Genomic DNA, 18190 nt, shown 5'->3' with positions numbered 1-18190 from the left:
CTCTAATTTTACTTAATTGTGAGATCAATGTGCATGTTTTTTATTAGTGACGGTATACCAACTTCAACGATTTCACAAATAATAAAAAAAATTTATTATAAAGTATTATTTAAAGTTTTTGAAATTGATATCGGCACAATCACCAAAATTTGAATATCTCAAACTACTAGAATTGTGACGATGATTATTATTATTATTATTATTATTATTATTATTATTATTATTATTATTATTATATATGATAAATTAGTATGTCGTAGATATGTTAATTATATTTATTTAACTATTTTGATGTCCATTATAATAATATAACTTGAATTTGTTAGCTTTCAAAGTTGTAAATTCAAGATTATGGAATAAAATAAGATTGACGCTTCAATAGATCTTTGTTAATGTACACTGATACACATTTTGTTCAAACTTTAACTATTAATTTAATCATTAATTATTTTGAAACAGTATAAAATATTCAAGCATAATATAAAATATCTAAATGTCATAAACATGTAAATAGAAAATGTTTTTAAATTTCTATATTAATATCTGCTTTGCAATGATTAAAGTTTTAATTTTAGTATTCTAATTTAAAAATGTGTGCATACTTATATTTATGATGGAAAATTAATGCCGTGACAAGGTGCTATTATGTTATTATAAAAAAGAAATTATAAGATCGTCTTATTGATCAATTTTATAAAAAAATATCTCCAACTCAACTAATTAATATTATTTTTCATCGTAGATTTGAATCAAATCGATATATTTTACGAATATGATTTCATAAGACCATATCACAATAGACATACTCATAAAACCAAACCAAAATAACATGCCTTTTATGGTTTTCTTTTTTCTGTTCATGTTATTTGTTGCAAATTTATTACGTACGGTATTTTTGGGAAGAAAACGATATCATCAACAAAATCAAGTTTATTTTGTTATTTCATTATTTTAAAAAAAATTATTTTGCCAATTGCCATAATTTACGTATGGAGTAAATGAGTAATAAGATAGAAAGCCAACAACTTGGCGTCAGATAAAAATATATGATCTATAGCATTCCTTCAAACGCTAGAAGATTTATGATTATATTAGAACAAAGGGCGGGCACGTGCCAAGCTATTATCTGAAAAGCGCTTGCAATATTCTTATATTTGTACAAATATAAATATAAATATAAATATAAATAAACTAAAAATGGCTATATAAATAATTTACTGACCAAATTCACATCAAGCAAAGACGTAGACTGCCTCAACTCAGAAGAGAGGTTGCGTATATAAATATGTATAGCAATCAGTTAAAACGGAACAATATACTTGGAAAGGGGCATGAAAAGGGTTTTTATCTAACCAGATTGCGTTTTGATCAACAAATCTAAATAATAATGTCCAAAACATTTCTTGGGCAAAATTCGGATCAAAGGAAAGTTCCTTGTGCATCTGCATCATAAACGAATAGAGTAGTCAACACGAGAACCAGCACGAAACTACAAGGCTCCCTAACCACGTGGTTGTCCTCGTCCATTGCGGCCGCCACGATTACCACGAACACGAACTACTCTGGTATGAGGTCGGCTCGAGGAAGAAGTGTTTCTGCCTAACTGTCTTAAATGTCCCCTTTCCCTTGCCCTCTCCTGTAAATTAATAGTAGTTGAGCTGCTATTCAGAGGTGATACTGGTTTCCCTCCAGTATCACCTTGTTCAGAAGCCACAGGATCTACATTACTGTTAGTTGATGCTTCCTCTGTGGTGGTAGTTACAGCCCCAGAAAACTGATCAGTTTCTCCACCTGTATCGCTTCCATCATTAAGCTTATCTGAACTTTCAACAATATTTCCAATCACGTCACCGCCATCATTCTTCTCCTCTGGAGTCAGGGGAGGATCAATCTCCCCGACGTCAAAGGTTACAGGAATAAAGGGTTCCATTCCTGGTGAATTTTCTGGTTCTACCGATTGCTCAGCCGGAAGTTGTCTAGATCCTGGGATATAGCTATCACCATCATTATCCGCCAAGTCTGCAACCATCTCTCCCTCTTCCACATCAGAGCCAAATTCTGTTACTATTTGCTGGATGTCTTGTTCAATTTGATCTCTCAATAGCTCCGGAGACTGGACAGCCTCACTTGGTTTGTCCGATTTCTCATCCGCAACTTCACCCGCTCCTGCTTCATTCGCTGGATCTGCCTGAATCTGTTCATCAACTGTTGGCTCTTCAATCTGCTCCTCTACATTTTCAAACTCATCCTTTTCTGCATCAACCAGTTCCTCATTAACACTTTGCCGAATGTTTACCACATCATCTGATGATTCTTCAGTGAGTACAACCTCAATAAGTTTCGAAGGAGAGGCAGGCTTTTCTTCACCGCCATCTTGTAGGCTCTCCGAACCTTTTGCCTTTTTCACCACAGGAGCTACCATATCAGGGATTGCTTCCTCTGAAACAGGCATCTCCTGCCCATCAGATAAAATTGATGCTGATGAGCGCTTCCGCACAAGCGGTGCTGTTGGTAGGGTTGCATTTTCTTGAGTTTCTGCATTCTGCGAAGATGACAAGGGATTAATCTCGTATGCTTCTGACATGTCCACATCACCTTGAGGTTCTTTAGGTTTCGTAATATTAGGACGGACCAGTTTCCTTGCTGTTCTAGCATTCGCCTTTCCTAAACCAAATCTTCTCTCTTTCTCTTCCAAAGTTTTTGAAGCAACGTTAGAAGCGGAAGCTGATGGAATTTGGGACACTAACGCTATCGACTGACCAGTTGAAGCTCCAACAGCTGACGTATTTTCGAGATAGGGAGCCGGAGCATCTTTAGCGCTGGCAGATTCAAGTTCATCACAAGCTGGTTGCACAACCTGTTCAAAATTTTCTACAGCCTGGAAGTATGCCGATGACATTTCATCCAAAATTGTACTGGAAAATTGTTGAACCACAGATGTACTCTCAGATTGACTGCCTCCAGAGTTCTTTAGTTTCTCTACTTCATCTTGGAGCGCTTTCAGAGCTTCCTTGTGATTCCTTAGCTCATCTGTGAGCTTAATCTTCTGCTGCTCGACAATCTCACGAGAGTCAAGAATTGTTTTACGAATTTTCTGACTTTTTTCTTTTTCTTTGAGATGGTCTTCTTTCTCCTTCTTCAACTCCTCTCTGTGCCTCTCCAACGCCCTCTCCAAAGTCTGTATTCTGGAGTCTTTCTCCTTCTCTTTTTCTTTCAGAGCTTGTTCGCCTGCAGAATCCCCTAAATTTCTTTTAGCCTGCTTGGCATCTTCTAATTGTTTAACCTGCGCTTGCATCTCTTTGATTTGATCTTCCTTCTCCTTCAACAGGTTTTCGAACTTCCTCCTTCCCTGAATATTTAATCGCTTATGTTTTTCAGCCTCAGATTTGAGTGAAGCCTCAGATTGCAAGAGTTCACTAATCTTGCCATCTCTCTCATTCAATTCTGTTCTGCACATGGCAAGCTCCTGTTCTAAATGTGACGCTGAATCTTGTTTCTCGGACATTTTTTTCTTAAGTTCTTCGATTTGTGCATCCTTCTCTCTTAAATTCGACTGCATCAGCTGAGAAGATTCTTTCAAGTGATTGTAATCATTAACATCAACATCCCTGCACTTTTCTACCAACTCATTAATTCTCTTTTCAAGATGCACCTTTTCCATCTTCTGCATATCAATTTCTTTTCTACAAGCTTCCAAATCAGTTTCTCTGCTTCGAAGAAGTTTCTCCAAATTCCCAATTTCATTCTTATCCTTCTGTAATGCTTCACGGAGTTTCTGACATTCTTCAAAATTATGCCGGTTTTCCTCTCTGAGCTGTGCATTGCTCTCCCGAAGTAGTGTCAGCTCTCTAACCTGAAGTTGGAGAGATTTGAAGTCTTCCTCCGTGAATAATGAGGATCGAGATTTTGCTCTCTCTGACTGAAGTGATGTTTGTGCATCCTCTGCTGACTTCAAAACACTCTCTAGCTGTGATTGCAATCGAAGCTTCTCTTGTTTCAACAAAGAAATCTCTGTTTCGGCTATTTCCTTTGACCGCCGGAGATAATTCATAACATTTTGCAACCCATCGTCATCAGTACTATTCTGGGAAGTGCTTCCAGAAGCTATTCCTCTTTCTTTCTCAGCTGATTTGATGTGCAAGGCTTCAAGGCGACTGTGCAAGATCTTGTTCAGCTCATTGACTTCATTGTATTTACTATCAGCCACATTCTTATAAACTTCCAGAGCTAACTTTTCTGTCTCCCATTTTGACTTCAGCTCATTCTGTGGAAACAACGATTTAAAGTGTCATTAAATATTTTTCAAGAAAAAATTGCAGATTAATACGAGTGAAGCCAGCTCAGAAAAAATGCCAGAGACAGAACATATTCGAAACCTCATCATTATTTTGGTATCCATCACTCAAACTTTAACAATATATTTCAAAATCTCTTCTAATAAATGTGGATGTCCGGAAGCATTTTTTAGTTTAAATTCATCATTCAAAGGATTTTATTAGTATATTATACTAGAAATACTAACACTATATTACAATTTTAAAATATCTAAAATAACATTAATTATAACATAAGACGCAACACCTCTAACCTAAAATTCTCTAACATGGCATGGCACGAGTGCACGACATCTACAGTTACAGAAATAATTCAAATATACATCACATTCTTGACATAATCTTCCAAAACATATTTTATCAAAATGCTACCAAACAACACGTACATTTTTCAAGACAATATAGCGATGAAAGAAGGCTGAGGACTGGACTTGGTCACATTTTTCTCTGGAAACATAATAGCTTTCAATACCATTATGCGAGTGATAGGATTAAGAAAACCAGTTCATAGCGTTTTCGTATTCATCATGATAATGCAGGTAAAATATGTAAAAAAATTAAAATAAAAATTAGATAAGTGTACTGTAGGGTAAGAAACTACATTCTCATTTCTCAGCACATCTGCCACTTTGCGGAGCTCAGATACTTCATCTTGAAATGAAGCCAATGCCTGTGATGTTTTAGTCAACTCCTGTATTGTTTCTGACTGTAGAATAACCTGAAAACAACGCACAAAATAATAAAAAAGCCTGGTAAAACAGCATAACTGAACATACGCATATGTCATCCACCAGAAACAGACACGTAATAATCAGTTCAAACTTTAACAAAAACCACAAGGATCGTTAGGGTTCGAATGTTCAATCTCCTTTCAAAAAGGTGAAAACCAAATTCGATTAGACATGGTACAAGAATCCAACAGAAACCATATCCTAAATGCTGACACCAACAATTTTCTTTATTCCTAAATCCCAGAAAACACAGTCTATTATTACATGCAAGACTTCTAATTCAGATACAGAAGCAAGCGCTACGTTACAGACAGCTTAAGGTTCATAGCCCATAACATTTACTTGGTGAAAAGCAACTTGTGTTTCCCTTAAAATTGTACTTTCACTGCAACAAACAGCGTTAATGCGTCTTACTTCATTCTGGTGCCAAAACCTCAATGAAGTCCTTCACAATCATTTTACTAAGTGGCTTTTGATGCTCACGAATGTGATGTCTAGTTAACTGGCATCATGAAAACTTTATCTGAACCAACCACAAATTTACAATTACATCGTTCACGATATCAGAAACAATATATCCTCCAAAAACCAATGCCAATGATTCCCACCAGATCAGAAACATATCCCCCAAAATCAGTGTAAATAAGCAGCACAGGAAAATTTTGAGTACCTCTTCAATGGCTGTTATACTTTTGCACCAAGTATATAACACATTTTAGAAAAGCTTTTAGCGAGTTAATGATTAATCACTAGTCATGAGTAAACAAGAAGGTGAAACATGTAAAGTATCTTTTGACAACCTGTCTTTCATAATTCGCTTGGGCAGAAAGCCACCGTTGATGCTCCTGCTCCAAATCTTCTTTCAGAGTAGAGAATTGTGATTCCATCAACAAGATTTGTGACCTAGTGCAGCACAAGAACACAATAATCTAAGACAGAATAAACCAAATGTTGCAACCACAAACGAAATAACGCACTAATGGAAAAACAGAATACGTAAATGGAAAAATAAGGTAAACAATTAAGTAAAATGTGTCATATTAATATGAAAGCTTCCCAAAGGTAACCCTCCGTACAAGTGTGCTCACCACTTGACCGTAGCCAAACTAGCAGTCTCACTCTAGAAAGAAACAAAATAACAGAATGTACCACAATTAATTGGAAAAATAAGGTAAACGAGTTAAGTAAAATGTGTCATATTAATATGAAAGATTTCCAAGGGTAACCCTCCGTACAAGTGTGCTCACCGCTTCACCCCAGCCAAACTAGTAGTCTCATTCTAGAAACTAAATAACATAATACACCACAATCTCCCCTTTCGCATTATTACCCCTATCCCTTTTCAAGATTCTTCTGAGGCCTCGAGACTCGGACTTGTTTTGGAAATATTGTCATGGGCTCTAAAATATTGGCCAGGACAAATGCATTGTAGCCCATTAATATTAGAGTTTGTCATACGACAACATTACTCGAGGCCAAGAAACTCACATTTTAACTGAGCAATCTTCTTTCAGACTGGAAATTTCCAATAAAGCACCAGTAAGAGCTTCTTCATTCCTAGCGGATGCAGAAATTGCCTCCTCAGTCTTCAATTTGCATTCATTTTCAAGTTCTTCGGCTTGCCCTTTAAGTGAAAGAAGCTCGGCTTCAAGAGATTTTCTCACATCATTGGCCTGTGATGCAGATCAGATTAAAAATGCATAGTGAATGATAACATTAATCGATGAATTTTATGAAACCCAATGCACATCAGTGGTACCTCAGTTCTAAAATTTTCATAGGCCAATTCCATCTGTTTGAGGGCTGCTTCATTTACCTGAGCAATGCTCTTATACTGAAAAGCAAATGAAATTCAGTGGACACTACATGGAACCAATGGCGCAAATATGAAAAAATCAAATACCTGAAGCATGTGATCTTTGCTAGACCGTGCCTCCCCTCTCAAATTCTCAATTTCCTCACGGAAGTTTGCCAGAATCTAAAGCATAACGCAGCGACATAAATTAAAATAAAAAAAGTAAAAACCCATTTCCTCGTGGCCAATTGAAGAGAATGTCTCAAAAAAGTATTGAATAATATTTTCGGAGATGCAACCACAAGTTAAGGCACTAAGTGAAATGGAAAAGACAAATTGTGAAACAAACAGACGGAGAGAATCAGAATGAAGTAAATATGACAGATTATAACAGGTAGATACGATCTAACACTAGCACAATAAACAAGTCAACAATAGCCAAGGCAATCTCATGTGAGGACAATCTCTTTCCTCACTCTTTTTCTAGCTTTGGGAAGGGGAGGTGCAATCTCATGTGAGGACAAAAAAAAAGATGGAAAAACATAAGGACTGAGAATGAGAAAGCAGTGATAGTTTAACTACCGTTAACTTTCAGAAATACCTTTTCACTAGCAGAAGAGGATGGATCACCTTCGACAGAGTCAGAATCCTGAAGCAAAGAGTAAAGCATAAAATACGTCAATCAGATAGAGCGCAGCTAGGATAGAAGATAAATATTATTCGCAACATGCACACGCAAAATTAATCCCAAAGATGAATTTGCAGCATTATTAAATAATCACAGTTATCAATATGTCCAGCCAACAGTAAGCATTGGTAACAAACAGAGAACAATGAACACTGCTCTGAAATAACTTTGCCCCCTGTAAACAGTTAAGATTCTTCTTTGGGTAGACAATAGGATTAAATGCTACCACAAAGCAAAATTTGCAAGACATTACCTTCACTCTAGAAGGTTCCATAATCTTCATCGAATCAGCACAACGAGCCTGGATAAAATACTTACACTAGTCAACCAAGTAGAAGCTACAACATAATTACTAGCAACTTAATTATCTAAAGACCTCTGCAACAGCAGCTCTCAACTCCACAGCAGCTACGGATTGCAATGCACTGGCCAATTCTTTTCTTAATTCTTCAACTTGTCTAAAGGCACTATTCAAGGTGCTTTCACGCTCGAATGCAATATTTCGAGCATTATCTCGCTCTTGTTGAAGCTCCCTTTTTGCCTCAGCCCATTCTTGCTGCGTTAACATTATTTTTGAACACATTAATAGACAAACGAGTGTGCAGGGTAGCACATCTGGGTTCAGAAAGCCTCTCAAAGATCAGATGTGCATGCTTGCTAGTATCAAACACCAAAACTATTTCATCTACGAGTCAGATATGATGAGAACTCAACATAGGGAAAAATACCTCAATTTTTTTTACATACTCTTCCTGCTTCCTCCTCTCAATACTTTTAGCCTCCTAATCCATGAAAAATTAAACAATTAACATACAAGGGACTCATTAGAAAGAGTAATAAATTTAAGGAAGACAAGCTACCTCACGGACTTCCTGAGTGCTTTGTATGGTATCCAAACTGGCCTAGACAAAGATAGAAATATCTAAAATAATAGGAAGAATCGACATTTAAAGCAAGTACCATCTGATTATTTATTTAGAATTTAAGACCTGCAAACGGTGAACCCTCTCCGACAAACTACGAACTTCATCAAAAGCTCTCTTCTCAGAGTTCTGCAGTATTTCCTTTTCATGCTTCAATATTGAGACCTATCAAACCATATAAAACCCATAATAACAATTGCATGATATTTATTAGTTTTCAAGAAAGAGAAAAAAATTCACCTCCATTGTTAACTTCTGGGTAAGTTTATTGGAGTCATTTACAGAATCGGAACTTTCACGTACTTTCCTCTGATAGTCAACTATCAGCTGAGAGAATTCAACATTTCTAGCTATGACTCTATTATGTTCTTCTCTCTGACAAAACACACAAGCTATAACCATTAAACAAAGAGCTTAAGCAAATTTCTATAACCTCAAGTAAAGACATAAAGTAATGTTCTATAACCCCCCAAGCCATAGCCCAAAATATAGCTTCAAAATAAACCTGATGCTCGAATTCCTTCATGAATCTGGCCAGTTTTTCTTTGGAAAATCGTGCTTCCAGAGACAGCTTATCGCACTCAGCTCGAAGTGATATTAGGTCACTCCTGATTTAAACAACAAATACACAACAGTAAAGTCACTTGGGAGTACACGGACGGGTTACTACTTCAAAAGGAACTATCAATGACAGTGGAAAAGAAACCAATGTATAATAAAGTTTTCACTGCTTTTGCAAAATCCAAATCTACATCGCGTATAACAAACTTAGATGGTTAGAGAAAATCAATATCAAAATAAAATATATATAAAAATCTATCTTTAGACAAGTTATGTCCCAAACCAACAGCATATTACTTCCAATGACAGACGCCTCGAAATCCAACAGTTACTTCGAAAAAATACAGTGAAAAGGAGGAAATTAAGCAATATAAAACCGACACGAATTTTTTTATAAATCCGAAACTGAATCGAATTTGGTGAAAACCGAACCAAACCAAACCAATAAAAAATGGGTTTATTCGGTTACCGATTGTTAAAAATAAATTATAAATAAGGCTAAAGCCAGCGAAAATATAAAGGCTGAACCCCACAGCCCACAACAAAAATATATTGTGTATACTATAAATATCATTTAGTCATATAAAAAATTAATATTATTTTTTTAAAAATATTTGTTGACTGATTCCTTTAAATCAAAAACCGAAACTAAACCAGTATTTTTTGAAATTAAAACCGAATTTCTGAATTATTTCGGTTAGGTCGGTTAAAGCAAATTAATGCTCACCCCTAGCCACAAAGGATCAGGAGAGAGAAATGGAAAAGCAGAAAAGAAGCAGCAGCTTACTTGGATTTTGATAACTCTTCCTCAAGACTTTTCACACGCTCAAAAGCTTGTTCTGGTATCTTACTTGATGATTCCTGTGGAGTAAGAAACATAATAATTTTACAAAGATCAGATAGCAATAGACAAATCATGCATATATTGATATCCACGCACGTTAATAGAAACATACAAGACTGCTTTCTCTTAACTGTATGACCTTCTGGCTTCCAAGTTCTGCAACAATACAGCAGTATTCATATTCATACAAAGATAAACACTTGAATAATCACAAGTACATTTCCAACTAAAATGAAAGGATAAAGAAGAAATTGCCTGGTGCTGTTTCCATGGGTAGACGATAAGCCGTGCGAAGTTTAAGTTCTCCCTCTTCATACAACTTCTTGTACATCGCCACCTATTTCCACATGCAGCATAATTTTACCAAAGATGTTCATTTTAATCAGGACATGATATCAAATTTATTTGTCAAATTTATTTCTATTATGACATGCATAAAGGGACAATAAGATCCTTTAAAGCACAAACCAACACCTGAAAAACTTACAGAGGCGTGAAGTGATTCAATCATCTGTCCCTGTTCCTCAGCTTTTTGCAACACCGCATTAACTTTAGATGCAGCGTCTGCTGTATGTTTCTGAAGCTCCATCTCATACTCTTCCTGAAAATTCAAGAAATAAAATCTCAACATTAGTCCGAATAAAACTGAATTTCAACACTCATAAAAGAGAGAAACATCATCGTGCCTTTAACTCTGCTTCTTTTTTCTCAATCTGTTGTGAAAGGTCATGAGCGAGGCTCCGCAGCTGGGAATTTTGTTCAACTAATCCATTAATATCCTTGAAGGTCAACTGAAGGAAATTAATAAAAATCGGTGGGTATAAAATTGTGATAATTGTCAACAAGAAGGTATTTGCATAAGATGGTTGAGAGACCCGGAGAATATTTACCAGCCTCACAGATAAAATACTTTCAGCATCCGATTCAGCATTCAACTGCACAGGAACAGTAATCATCTCATCATCATAGGCAACATATCCACAACGCAACTGAACATCTCTACATTCCTTCAGAAGAACAGCCACCTGAGGTAATCGGAAAGCAAGCGTAAAGCATCACAAATATAATATACCAATCATATGCCACAGACCTGGTCAACCCAATATGTGATCTGAAAGTATTCTTAAGCAAAACTACACTTAGCACTAACATTATATTTGGAGATCTAAGCATAAAAAGTGAGATCATCTCCAATCAAACCTGCTTCTGAAGTTGAACTATCTCCTTCTGAGCAACAGCACGATCACGCTCTTGCCTCTTCAAGCTAGCCTGGGAAACAATTTGAGCCGCATCCTCAACAATAGCACCCCACATGAAAACCAATGTGCTTAGGTTAGGTTACCAGAAAAAATAGACCACAACCAACAAACCTTCAGCTCTCGAATATTTGTTTCCAAAGCAGAATGTTCAGATAGGGAATGCTGCAGTTTTTGGTCAAGAGCGGAGTAAGCTTCAACCAATCTTTCGTGTTCCTCTGGAAGAGAGAATTTCTTAAATTATTATTTTCAGATTCTCAATTGTGAAAATAAAACGTTAACAAACTAAAGATAAGATAAAACAGGCATTGCACATATATAGACACAATCATGCTGGCTATATTCCATCAATTGTGTGTTTTGTTTTCCCTCGTACATTCTTCGAACAAGTTAGTACACCCTCATTTAAAGTGTTTGAGAGAAAGACATTCATATTCCAAGATTTAAACACATATAAGGTTGTACTGAAAAGATATAAAAACAATTGATGCACAGAAAACAATTGAAAAATCAATCTAGTTTTATATTTTCATCCATGAACTAACATTAGCGACACAACTACTTTTCAAGCTACTATCAATAACTATTACACAACTTGCAAACAAAAGCTCAAAAAGAAATTCACCCAGAATAGGGGTTTCAGGCTCATTAAGACCTTGTTTAAGTTCATAAAAAGCTCAAGAAGAATTGTTGAACCATTACTAGTTTCCCAATATACAGAAATGGAGCAAGAAAAGAAAAAAAGCATACATGTACATATGATAGAGTGTTGCAGAAGTATATGAAACTTTCTAAAACACAGACAATCCAGAAGAACAGACCTCGTTCATCCATGATGACCCTAGCTTTTTCTTCAATTTCATAAAGTACCTACAAAAGAATGAGAAAGCTTGAAGAAAAGTACAATCGTCATATTTGGGATATCATCACTCAGTCGAATCGTCATATTTGGGATAATCACTTCATGAAAATTCTCCACATGCCATGTATATATTGTAACGATGAATGCCAACTCAAGATTGTAATTCTCTCTCTTTAAAAAAAAAGATTGTAATTCTTAGATAGCGCCAATGCTCTCTGGCTTCAAATTTTTTAACGAGAAATGTATTTCGGCATGGCTAAACAATCAAATGTGATAGAAAATGAAAATCTGATTCACCTGGGGCCATGGGTGCACCTACTCAGATTTTTTACCATGGTTGAACTATTTAATCACCCAACTGAAGCAGCAGACACTAGCCAAAAAATTTGGCCCCTTAAAGTCTAAAGTTTATTGATGCTAAATTAGAAAACAATTCCTTCCAAAAGCAAGTTTTAGTTGGTATTTCCAGAAAAATCGCAAGAGTGAACGAACGGTAGTTATTTGGTAAGAAACGAACAAACTAGTATTTGCAACTTCAAATCTATCAGCAATCAAATGGATGATGGTTCAATAAAGCATACCCGCTCCAAGATAGCTTGTGTTTGCTTTCTTCCCAGTTCCTCATGAAGCAGTGCATCAGCAGCTTCTTGATATTTGGCATACATTTTGGCCAGCTACGAGAAGTTGAAAATCTTATTTCAAGAGTGAGTAAAACAAAACCAAAAAAAATTCAATTACATAAAAATGAAACACCGTTATGCCCATCCATTTCTCATGAAATAAAAGAGGTCAAAGTTCGATTCTTTCAAGGCAATTTATTCAACAGAAGAAATAATTATACAGATACAACTCACACTCCATCCATCCCTAAGGAGTGAAGCTGCTAACGCTGTTCCTGAAACCCCACCCGGAATCTTTGGTACAATTGCTCGGTCATCCTCAACCAATTCACCGGTATCAACCAAGTTCATCCATCTAACATCCAATGGTAAAAAAGATGAAAAAAGAAGGCAAATAGACAAATCTGAAAATTTAATTTTTTGTACATCATTAAACAATTACAAATTACATAGAGAAGTGAAGATATGTGGAAAAGTAAAACAATAGAAAATTAAAATGTCGCCGCCGTAACAAAAAAGAGTTTTCGCACATCATACCACTTGTTCATTGGCAAAATAGGCCTCCAAATAGTTTCTTTTAAAGACAAAAAAGGATAGAGAATCTTATCCTGAATTTAGCTGTATAAAGAAAATAAATCCTGGAGAAGTCTATTGAAGCCCTTTGATTTCAGCTGGTAAATTTTTCTTCTCTAATCACAGTTAGCAGAAGGCCACATGATCATCCTAATAATTTCTTTATCGAAGCACTAAACACAGAAAAAGAAATCACAGAAGAGAAATTTTATGCTGGCCCTTTGTATTCAGGGTATCTATTTTCCATAAGGAGTAAGGCAAAAGAACAGAAACATAAAGCAGATACTACCCAAAACATCAATGACAACATGCATAGGAGATAACATCGACTATATAGACCATGCCAACAATGGAAGCATAGAATCTGAGAAATAAGTTAACCAAATTTTCATTAGTATGTGTGTGCATATATGGAATCTGACTCACGAATTAGCTGTAAAATCACTCAGAGAAGGATGCTTTAGCTCATTTTCTTTCCTCAAACGTTCTAGCTCCGCCTCAGAAGTCTGAAGTTTCTCTTTCAACTCATCCAATTCCTGTAACAGACAAAAGAAAACGATTGCTAATTAGTCGACATAACAAGTGATCCCCTCGAACGAAAATTTAACAGATAAATCGATGAAAACTATTAAACCAAATTGGTAAAAAGAATTAGCAACATTTGTTTTCAAATCTACAAAAACAGATAATGATGCCAGCCTCGTCGAAACCAGATAATGATGTCAGCCTTTTTGTAGGGGTTGGGAAATCACCAACTCAACCCCACAACTTTAGGTGGCTGAGTGGGCCTAGCAAATTTTGTGCCTAATTTGGCAAGACGGGGCAGTCCACCATTTTGGCAAGTTGGGAAATTACCAACCCAACCCACCTATTTTAGTTGGTGTGGCGGGCCGGCCTGTTGACATCTCTAGGCTAGTGGAGTATCGATTCATTGCTTGTTTCAGTGCATAATTTCAAAAACCCAAATTAATTTTCACCTCGATTAACAAATTTATTTATTATAAAAAACAGACAAACATCCTTATCTGCTCCTTCCAGTTTCTATCCTCTTATCATGACAAGACAAACAGACATTCACCTGTGCAAAAGTGCCAAAACAAAAAAGTAAAAATATAAATGAAAAATTATGACCCCGGCTTATTTGGCATTATTGTGGCTGTTTATAATCTTTTTTACATAAAAGTGCATCTTTTGCTAGAAAAAATAAGGTAAGAACATTACCAAGAAGTTTTATATTTACAGAGAAAAGTGACCACGGAATATGTCATACCATTTCCATTTGCTTCATTGTAAACTCTTCCTTCCCAAGCCTCTCCTTGTGTTCGTCTTCCACTTGATTTAAATGAGTCTGCTCAGACATGGCAACATAAATTGTGGAAATTCTAAAAGTATCTAGACTACAATTAAAGCATACCACAAAACATTTCTCCAGGGGATGAGCACAAGGGGTTATATTAATAGTTTCAAATTCAAACAAAATAAAAATAACGGAGCTCACTTCTAAAGCCTTAATGACACCCTCAAGATCCCCAGCCTTTTTCGACCATTCGTCAGAACTTTCCTTGTACAGATCCAGGAGTTTGGTAACCTATGTTTTTCAAAAATACTGAAAGATAAACCCACTGGGATATATCAAAACCAAATAGAATTTCTCCATGTATATAAGTAGCAAGCACGCCAAATGTAAATTCGAGCAACACTAAAAATGCTATTGTTTGATTGTCTAGAAGGCCACATTAAACACAGAGAACGAAAATCAAGCCATTATCCCACTAGGTGTGTTCGGCTATATGAATCCTCATACGCCACTATACTCTATCCCATACTATATCATCATTTATGTTTAAACGAATTATATCCAGTCTACCGTCCACGCTAAACACAAACAACAACAAAAATCTTAATCAATTTCAAGAAAGGACATATCAATTGTGTCCAATTCAATAGCTCAGAAAGCCATCAAATAACAGAAAAGATCGTGAACTCTAACATATGCACAAAACAATACATGCGTAATAGTAATAGCACATGAATCAATAGAGGAAGAAGTGCTTCAATCTTATTTTACTCAAAAGGGTGCCAAAGTAGTTGAAGTACTTTTATTATCATAAACTTTACACAGTAAAACAAGCCACTTTCTTAAAATGAAATTGAGCAAAAATCTCTGGTCATATTTGATGTCAACACAATATACCATAAGACAGACGCCATGACCATGGTTTTAGAAGACTGTATGTGCAATCAACATCATCCGCATGCCGATGCAAACATTTTTTAGTCCACACAATAAGAAGTTTCACAAATGACAATCCTAATATGAAATAAATATAGACGAATAACGACGGAATTCCGTCAATAGCACTAAATATAACAACGAAATCTGGAAGCATCAACAGGTTGTTAAAATTACAGTTGAAATTTCGGCTGTAAAATGCTGCTCTGCTGCCGCAGCTTCCTTCTTAGTCGACAGTAACTCCTATAGGAACAAGATAAATGCCAAAATTGTAAAACTCAACAAGAAAATCAGATACGCGTCAATTTAAACAGACAAGGACATGTAAGACGCAAGAAAACTCGAGAAAGCATGAAACACACAAACCTCTTCCATGGATGCAAGCTTCTCCTCTAATTCACTCACTTTATCCTTGTGCAACTTCAAAGAATCAGCGCTCAGTTTATATTCACTTACAGCCTGGATTACAAAATATTAACTTACTAAGTTTGTAGCCCTAGTTTCATGAGAAAAAACCCAAACCATTTGCAAAACAAATTCTTTGCCATTGTTAAACAGGAAACAGTAAAATGATTCTTACATCAGCAAGCTTGGAAGACATATCTGCCTCAAGTTCCCTGTTCTCTTTCCTCAGTTGGATGATATCGTCCACCTTGGCCGTTAACTCCTCATTTAGCCATGAATTATGCCTCTCAAGAAGCTCCTTTTCCTGCTCAGCTCAAAATTCAAACAATGAACTGATGTTAGTGTTGCAAGTGATAAGATAAAAATAAAATAGAAGATTTTACCCAAAATTTACCAACAAATACAAATAATACATTATATAAATCCAGATACAGAAAGCCTGATGGAAAATACTGGGAAAAAATGAACCACAAGAATTACATTCCCTAGCGAGTAGGCAACACCGTGGCTTAATAAATTCATAGAGACATATATTTATAACCAATGTGGCTTAATAAATTNTTCTGCACTTGCGCCATGCATTTCCTCAATCCCCATCAAACTCCCTAAAGATATGTTATCCAGTAAAATGTCATTATTAACACTACATTTATAACGAAAGAAACTGAATAATACAAGATGCTCCTGACAAAAATACATTTGCAAATCCCGACACTTAATTGTCCGTCCAATTCAGTACCTGAGGCCCAAATTGCTTGAAATCAGAAATCCCAGGTTGGTTTGTCGAAAAATGAGGCAACCATCAGGATTTAATAGAAAAATTCACCTTACCTGTAAAAGGCGGGATGTTGTAGCATTCAATCGCGCCAATTCAGATTCTAGGTCAGCTTGATGTGCTTCTTTTGATGCCCCGATCTCAGTCAAGTTGACCTTAAAGAAAAGGTAGTTAAGGATTAACTAAACAACATTGTGATTTGAGCATCACCGAGTCAGGATGCATCACAGATTTTCTTGCTCTACATTGTTGGTGGAGCAAAGCTTTTCCATAAAAACAAATATACATCTAGATATGCCTGTGTGTTTGTAAGTGATAAAAAAACCTACAATGTTTATTGAACATATGGTGCATTAAACTTCCACCAAATACAACTAATATCGGGAGTGCTGACACTTAAAACAATTTCAAAGGAAAAATAAAAATGAAAAAAAAGGCATAAAGATTTTATGTACAATCTTATCAAGATAGCTCTTAATGGTGGCATTTTTCTCGCTGATTTCCAAATCCTTCTGCCCCAGGATGTCCATCAATTGCCTCTTTGATTTATGGAGCTCCGATACCTCCAGCTTCAATCTTTCAATCAACCCATCCTTTTCAACCTTGTTAGCGTCCAAACAAAAGGAGATCTATTATACTGACCATGGACAAAAAATTAATGATAATCAGTAAAACGCAGACTTACAGACTGGAGGAGGAATTGTTGCTTGTTGGATTGTAGTTGCCCCAATTCAAGATCACGTTTATCAAGGGCTGTGATGAGTTCGGAGTGTTGTGATTGGAGGGCGGAAAGCTCCGCTGTAAGAGCAACGTATTTCTGTTCAATTACGGAGCAAGTTTGCTCTGCTGTAATGGCTGCGGCATCAGCCTCTGCCTTAACGGTTTCAAGTTGATTGTAAATTTCTCGAATGAAAACGTCCGCCTTATTCGCCACCAGTGAGGCGTCGTGAGATAGCCGCTGGAATTCTTCATCAGACAGAAACGACGGCATATCTATTCCTTTCCCAAATTTCCTTTTTCCCAATATTCAACAGTTGGAAAAGGACTTTGCCCTAATTATTCGGAATTTCAGCGAAATCCATTCATGTCTAAATAATTCGTTCCAAGATTTCTAGAATTACACATGAGCATCAATAAAAGATATCATGGTTAATTTTATGACAGATAATGAATTGAACAGGCGTTAAAGAAACCCTATGAAATTTAATCAAATGGAATACGAGAAGACAGATATTTGAGAACTGATATTCAAAACGTACTAGTGTACTTGGGTTGGGCTTTATAGTGGGCACCGCTGATTGAAAGCCCATAAATGGGATGAGTAACAAACTTTTAAGTTCTTTCTTGGCCCAATTATCACATTCAGTATTTTACAAATTTTTATAAATTGACTTTTCCTGAATCCTTTTTTTAAAAAAATAAATTACTTACCCTTTTTCCGTTTTTGATTTGATTTATCAAAAGTAGGAAAAAAATCCCTCTTCAGAAAATGAAATTGGTGTTTAGCCCTTACGTAGATATTTTTTATTTGGACTCCCTAATGCGTTATAAAATTTATTTCAATTTGCCAATAACCTACATATTTGAGGG

The 18190-nt window shown here is 36.0% G+C and overlaps 1 protein-coding gene across 1 annotated transcript; it reads right to left on the bottom strand.

Annotated features, from left to right (window-relative positions):
* Positions 1-1037: 1037 nt before the first annotated feature.
* On the bottom strand, positions 1038-17823 carry LOC140984278 (nuclear-pore anchor). Its single transcript, XM_073451559.1, has 34 exons — positions 17286-17823; positions 17056-17202; positions 16657-16755; positions 16001-16129; positions 15787-15879; positions 15598-15663; positions 14686-14775; positions 14458-14535; positions 13614-13723; positions 12849-12969; positions 12576-12668; positions 11954-12002; positions 11247-11350; positions 11077-11145; positions 10767-10901; positions 10563-10667; positions 10364-10477; positions 10132-10213; positions 9989-10032; positions 9820-9893; positions 8977-9079; positions 8712-8846; positions 8538-8636; positions 8409-8450; positions 8277-8330; positions 7925-8104; positions 7802-7849; positions 7462-7509; positions 6969-7043; positions 6825-6899; positions 6554-6738; positions 5866-5968; positions 4936-5052; positions 1038-4264 (listed from the first exon to the last, which is right to left on the bottom strand). The coding sequence occupies exons 1-34, from the start codon at positions 17589-17591 to the stop codon at positions 1502-1504; spliced, it is 6135 nt and encodes a 2044-aa protein (XP_073307660.1). The 5' UTR covers positions 17592-17823; the 3' UTR covers positions 1038-1501.
* Positions 17824-18190: the final 367 nt, after the last annotated feature.

The sequence above is a fragment of the Primulina huaijiensis genome, chromosome 9, assembly GCF_012295235.1.
Source record: "Primulina huaijiensis isolate GDHJ02 chromosome 9, ASM1229523v2, whole genome shotgun sequence".
NCBI lineage: Eukaryota > Viridiplantae > Streptophyta > Magnoliopsida > Lamiales > Gesneriaceae > Primulina > Primulina huaijiensis.
Note: the sequence above shows the minus strand (reverse complement) of the source record. Positions and strands in the feature narration are given on the sequence as shown.

Bases quoted from the DNA above. Each gene is read 5' to 3' on its own strand.
- LOC140984278 (XM_073451559.1), bottom strand. From the start codon at position 17,591: ATGCCGTCGTTTCTGTCTGATGAAGAATTCCAGCGGCTATCTCACGAC. The intron at 13,724-14,457 runs GTATGACATATT...TGTCTGTTACAG, and splicing joins CAATGAAGCAAATGGAAATG to GAATTGGATGAGTTGAAAGA. The intron at 5,969-6,553 runs GTGAGTTTCTTG...GTGCTGCACTAG, and splicing joins GAAGATTGCTCAGTTAAAAT to GTCACAAATCTTGTTGATGG.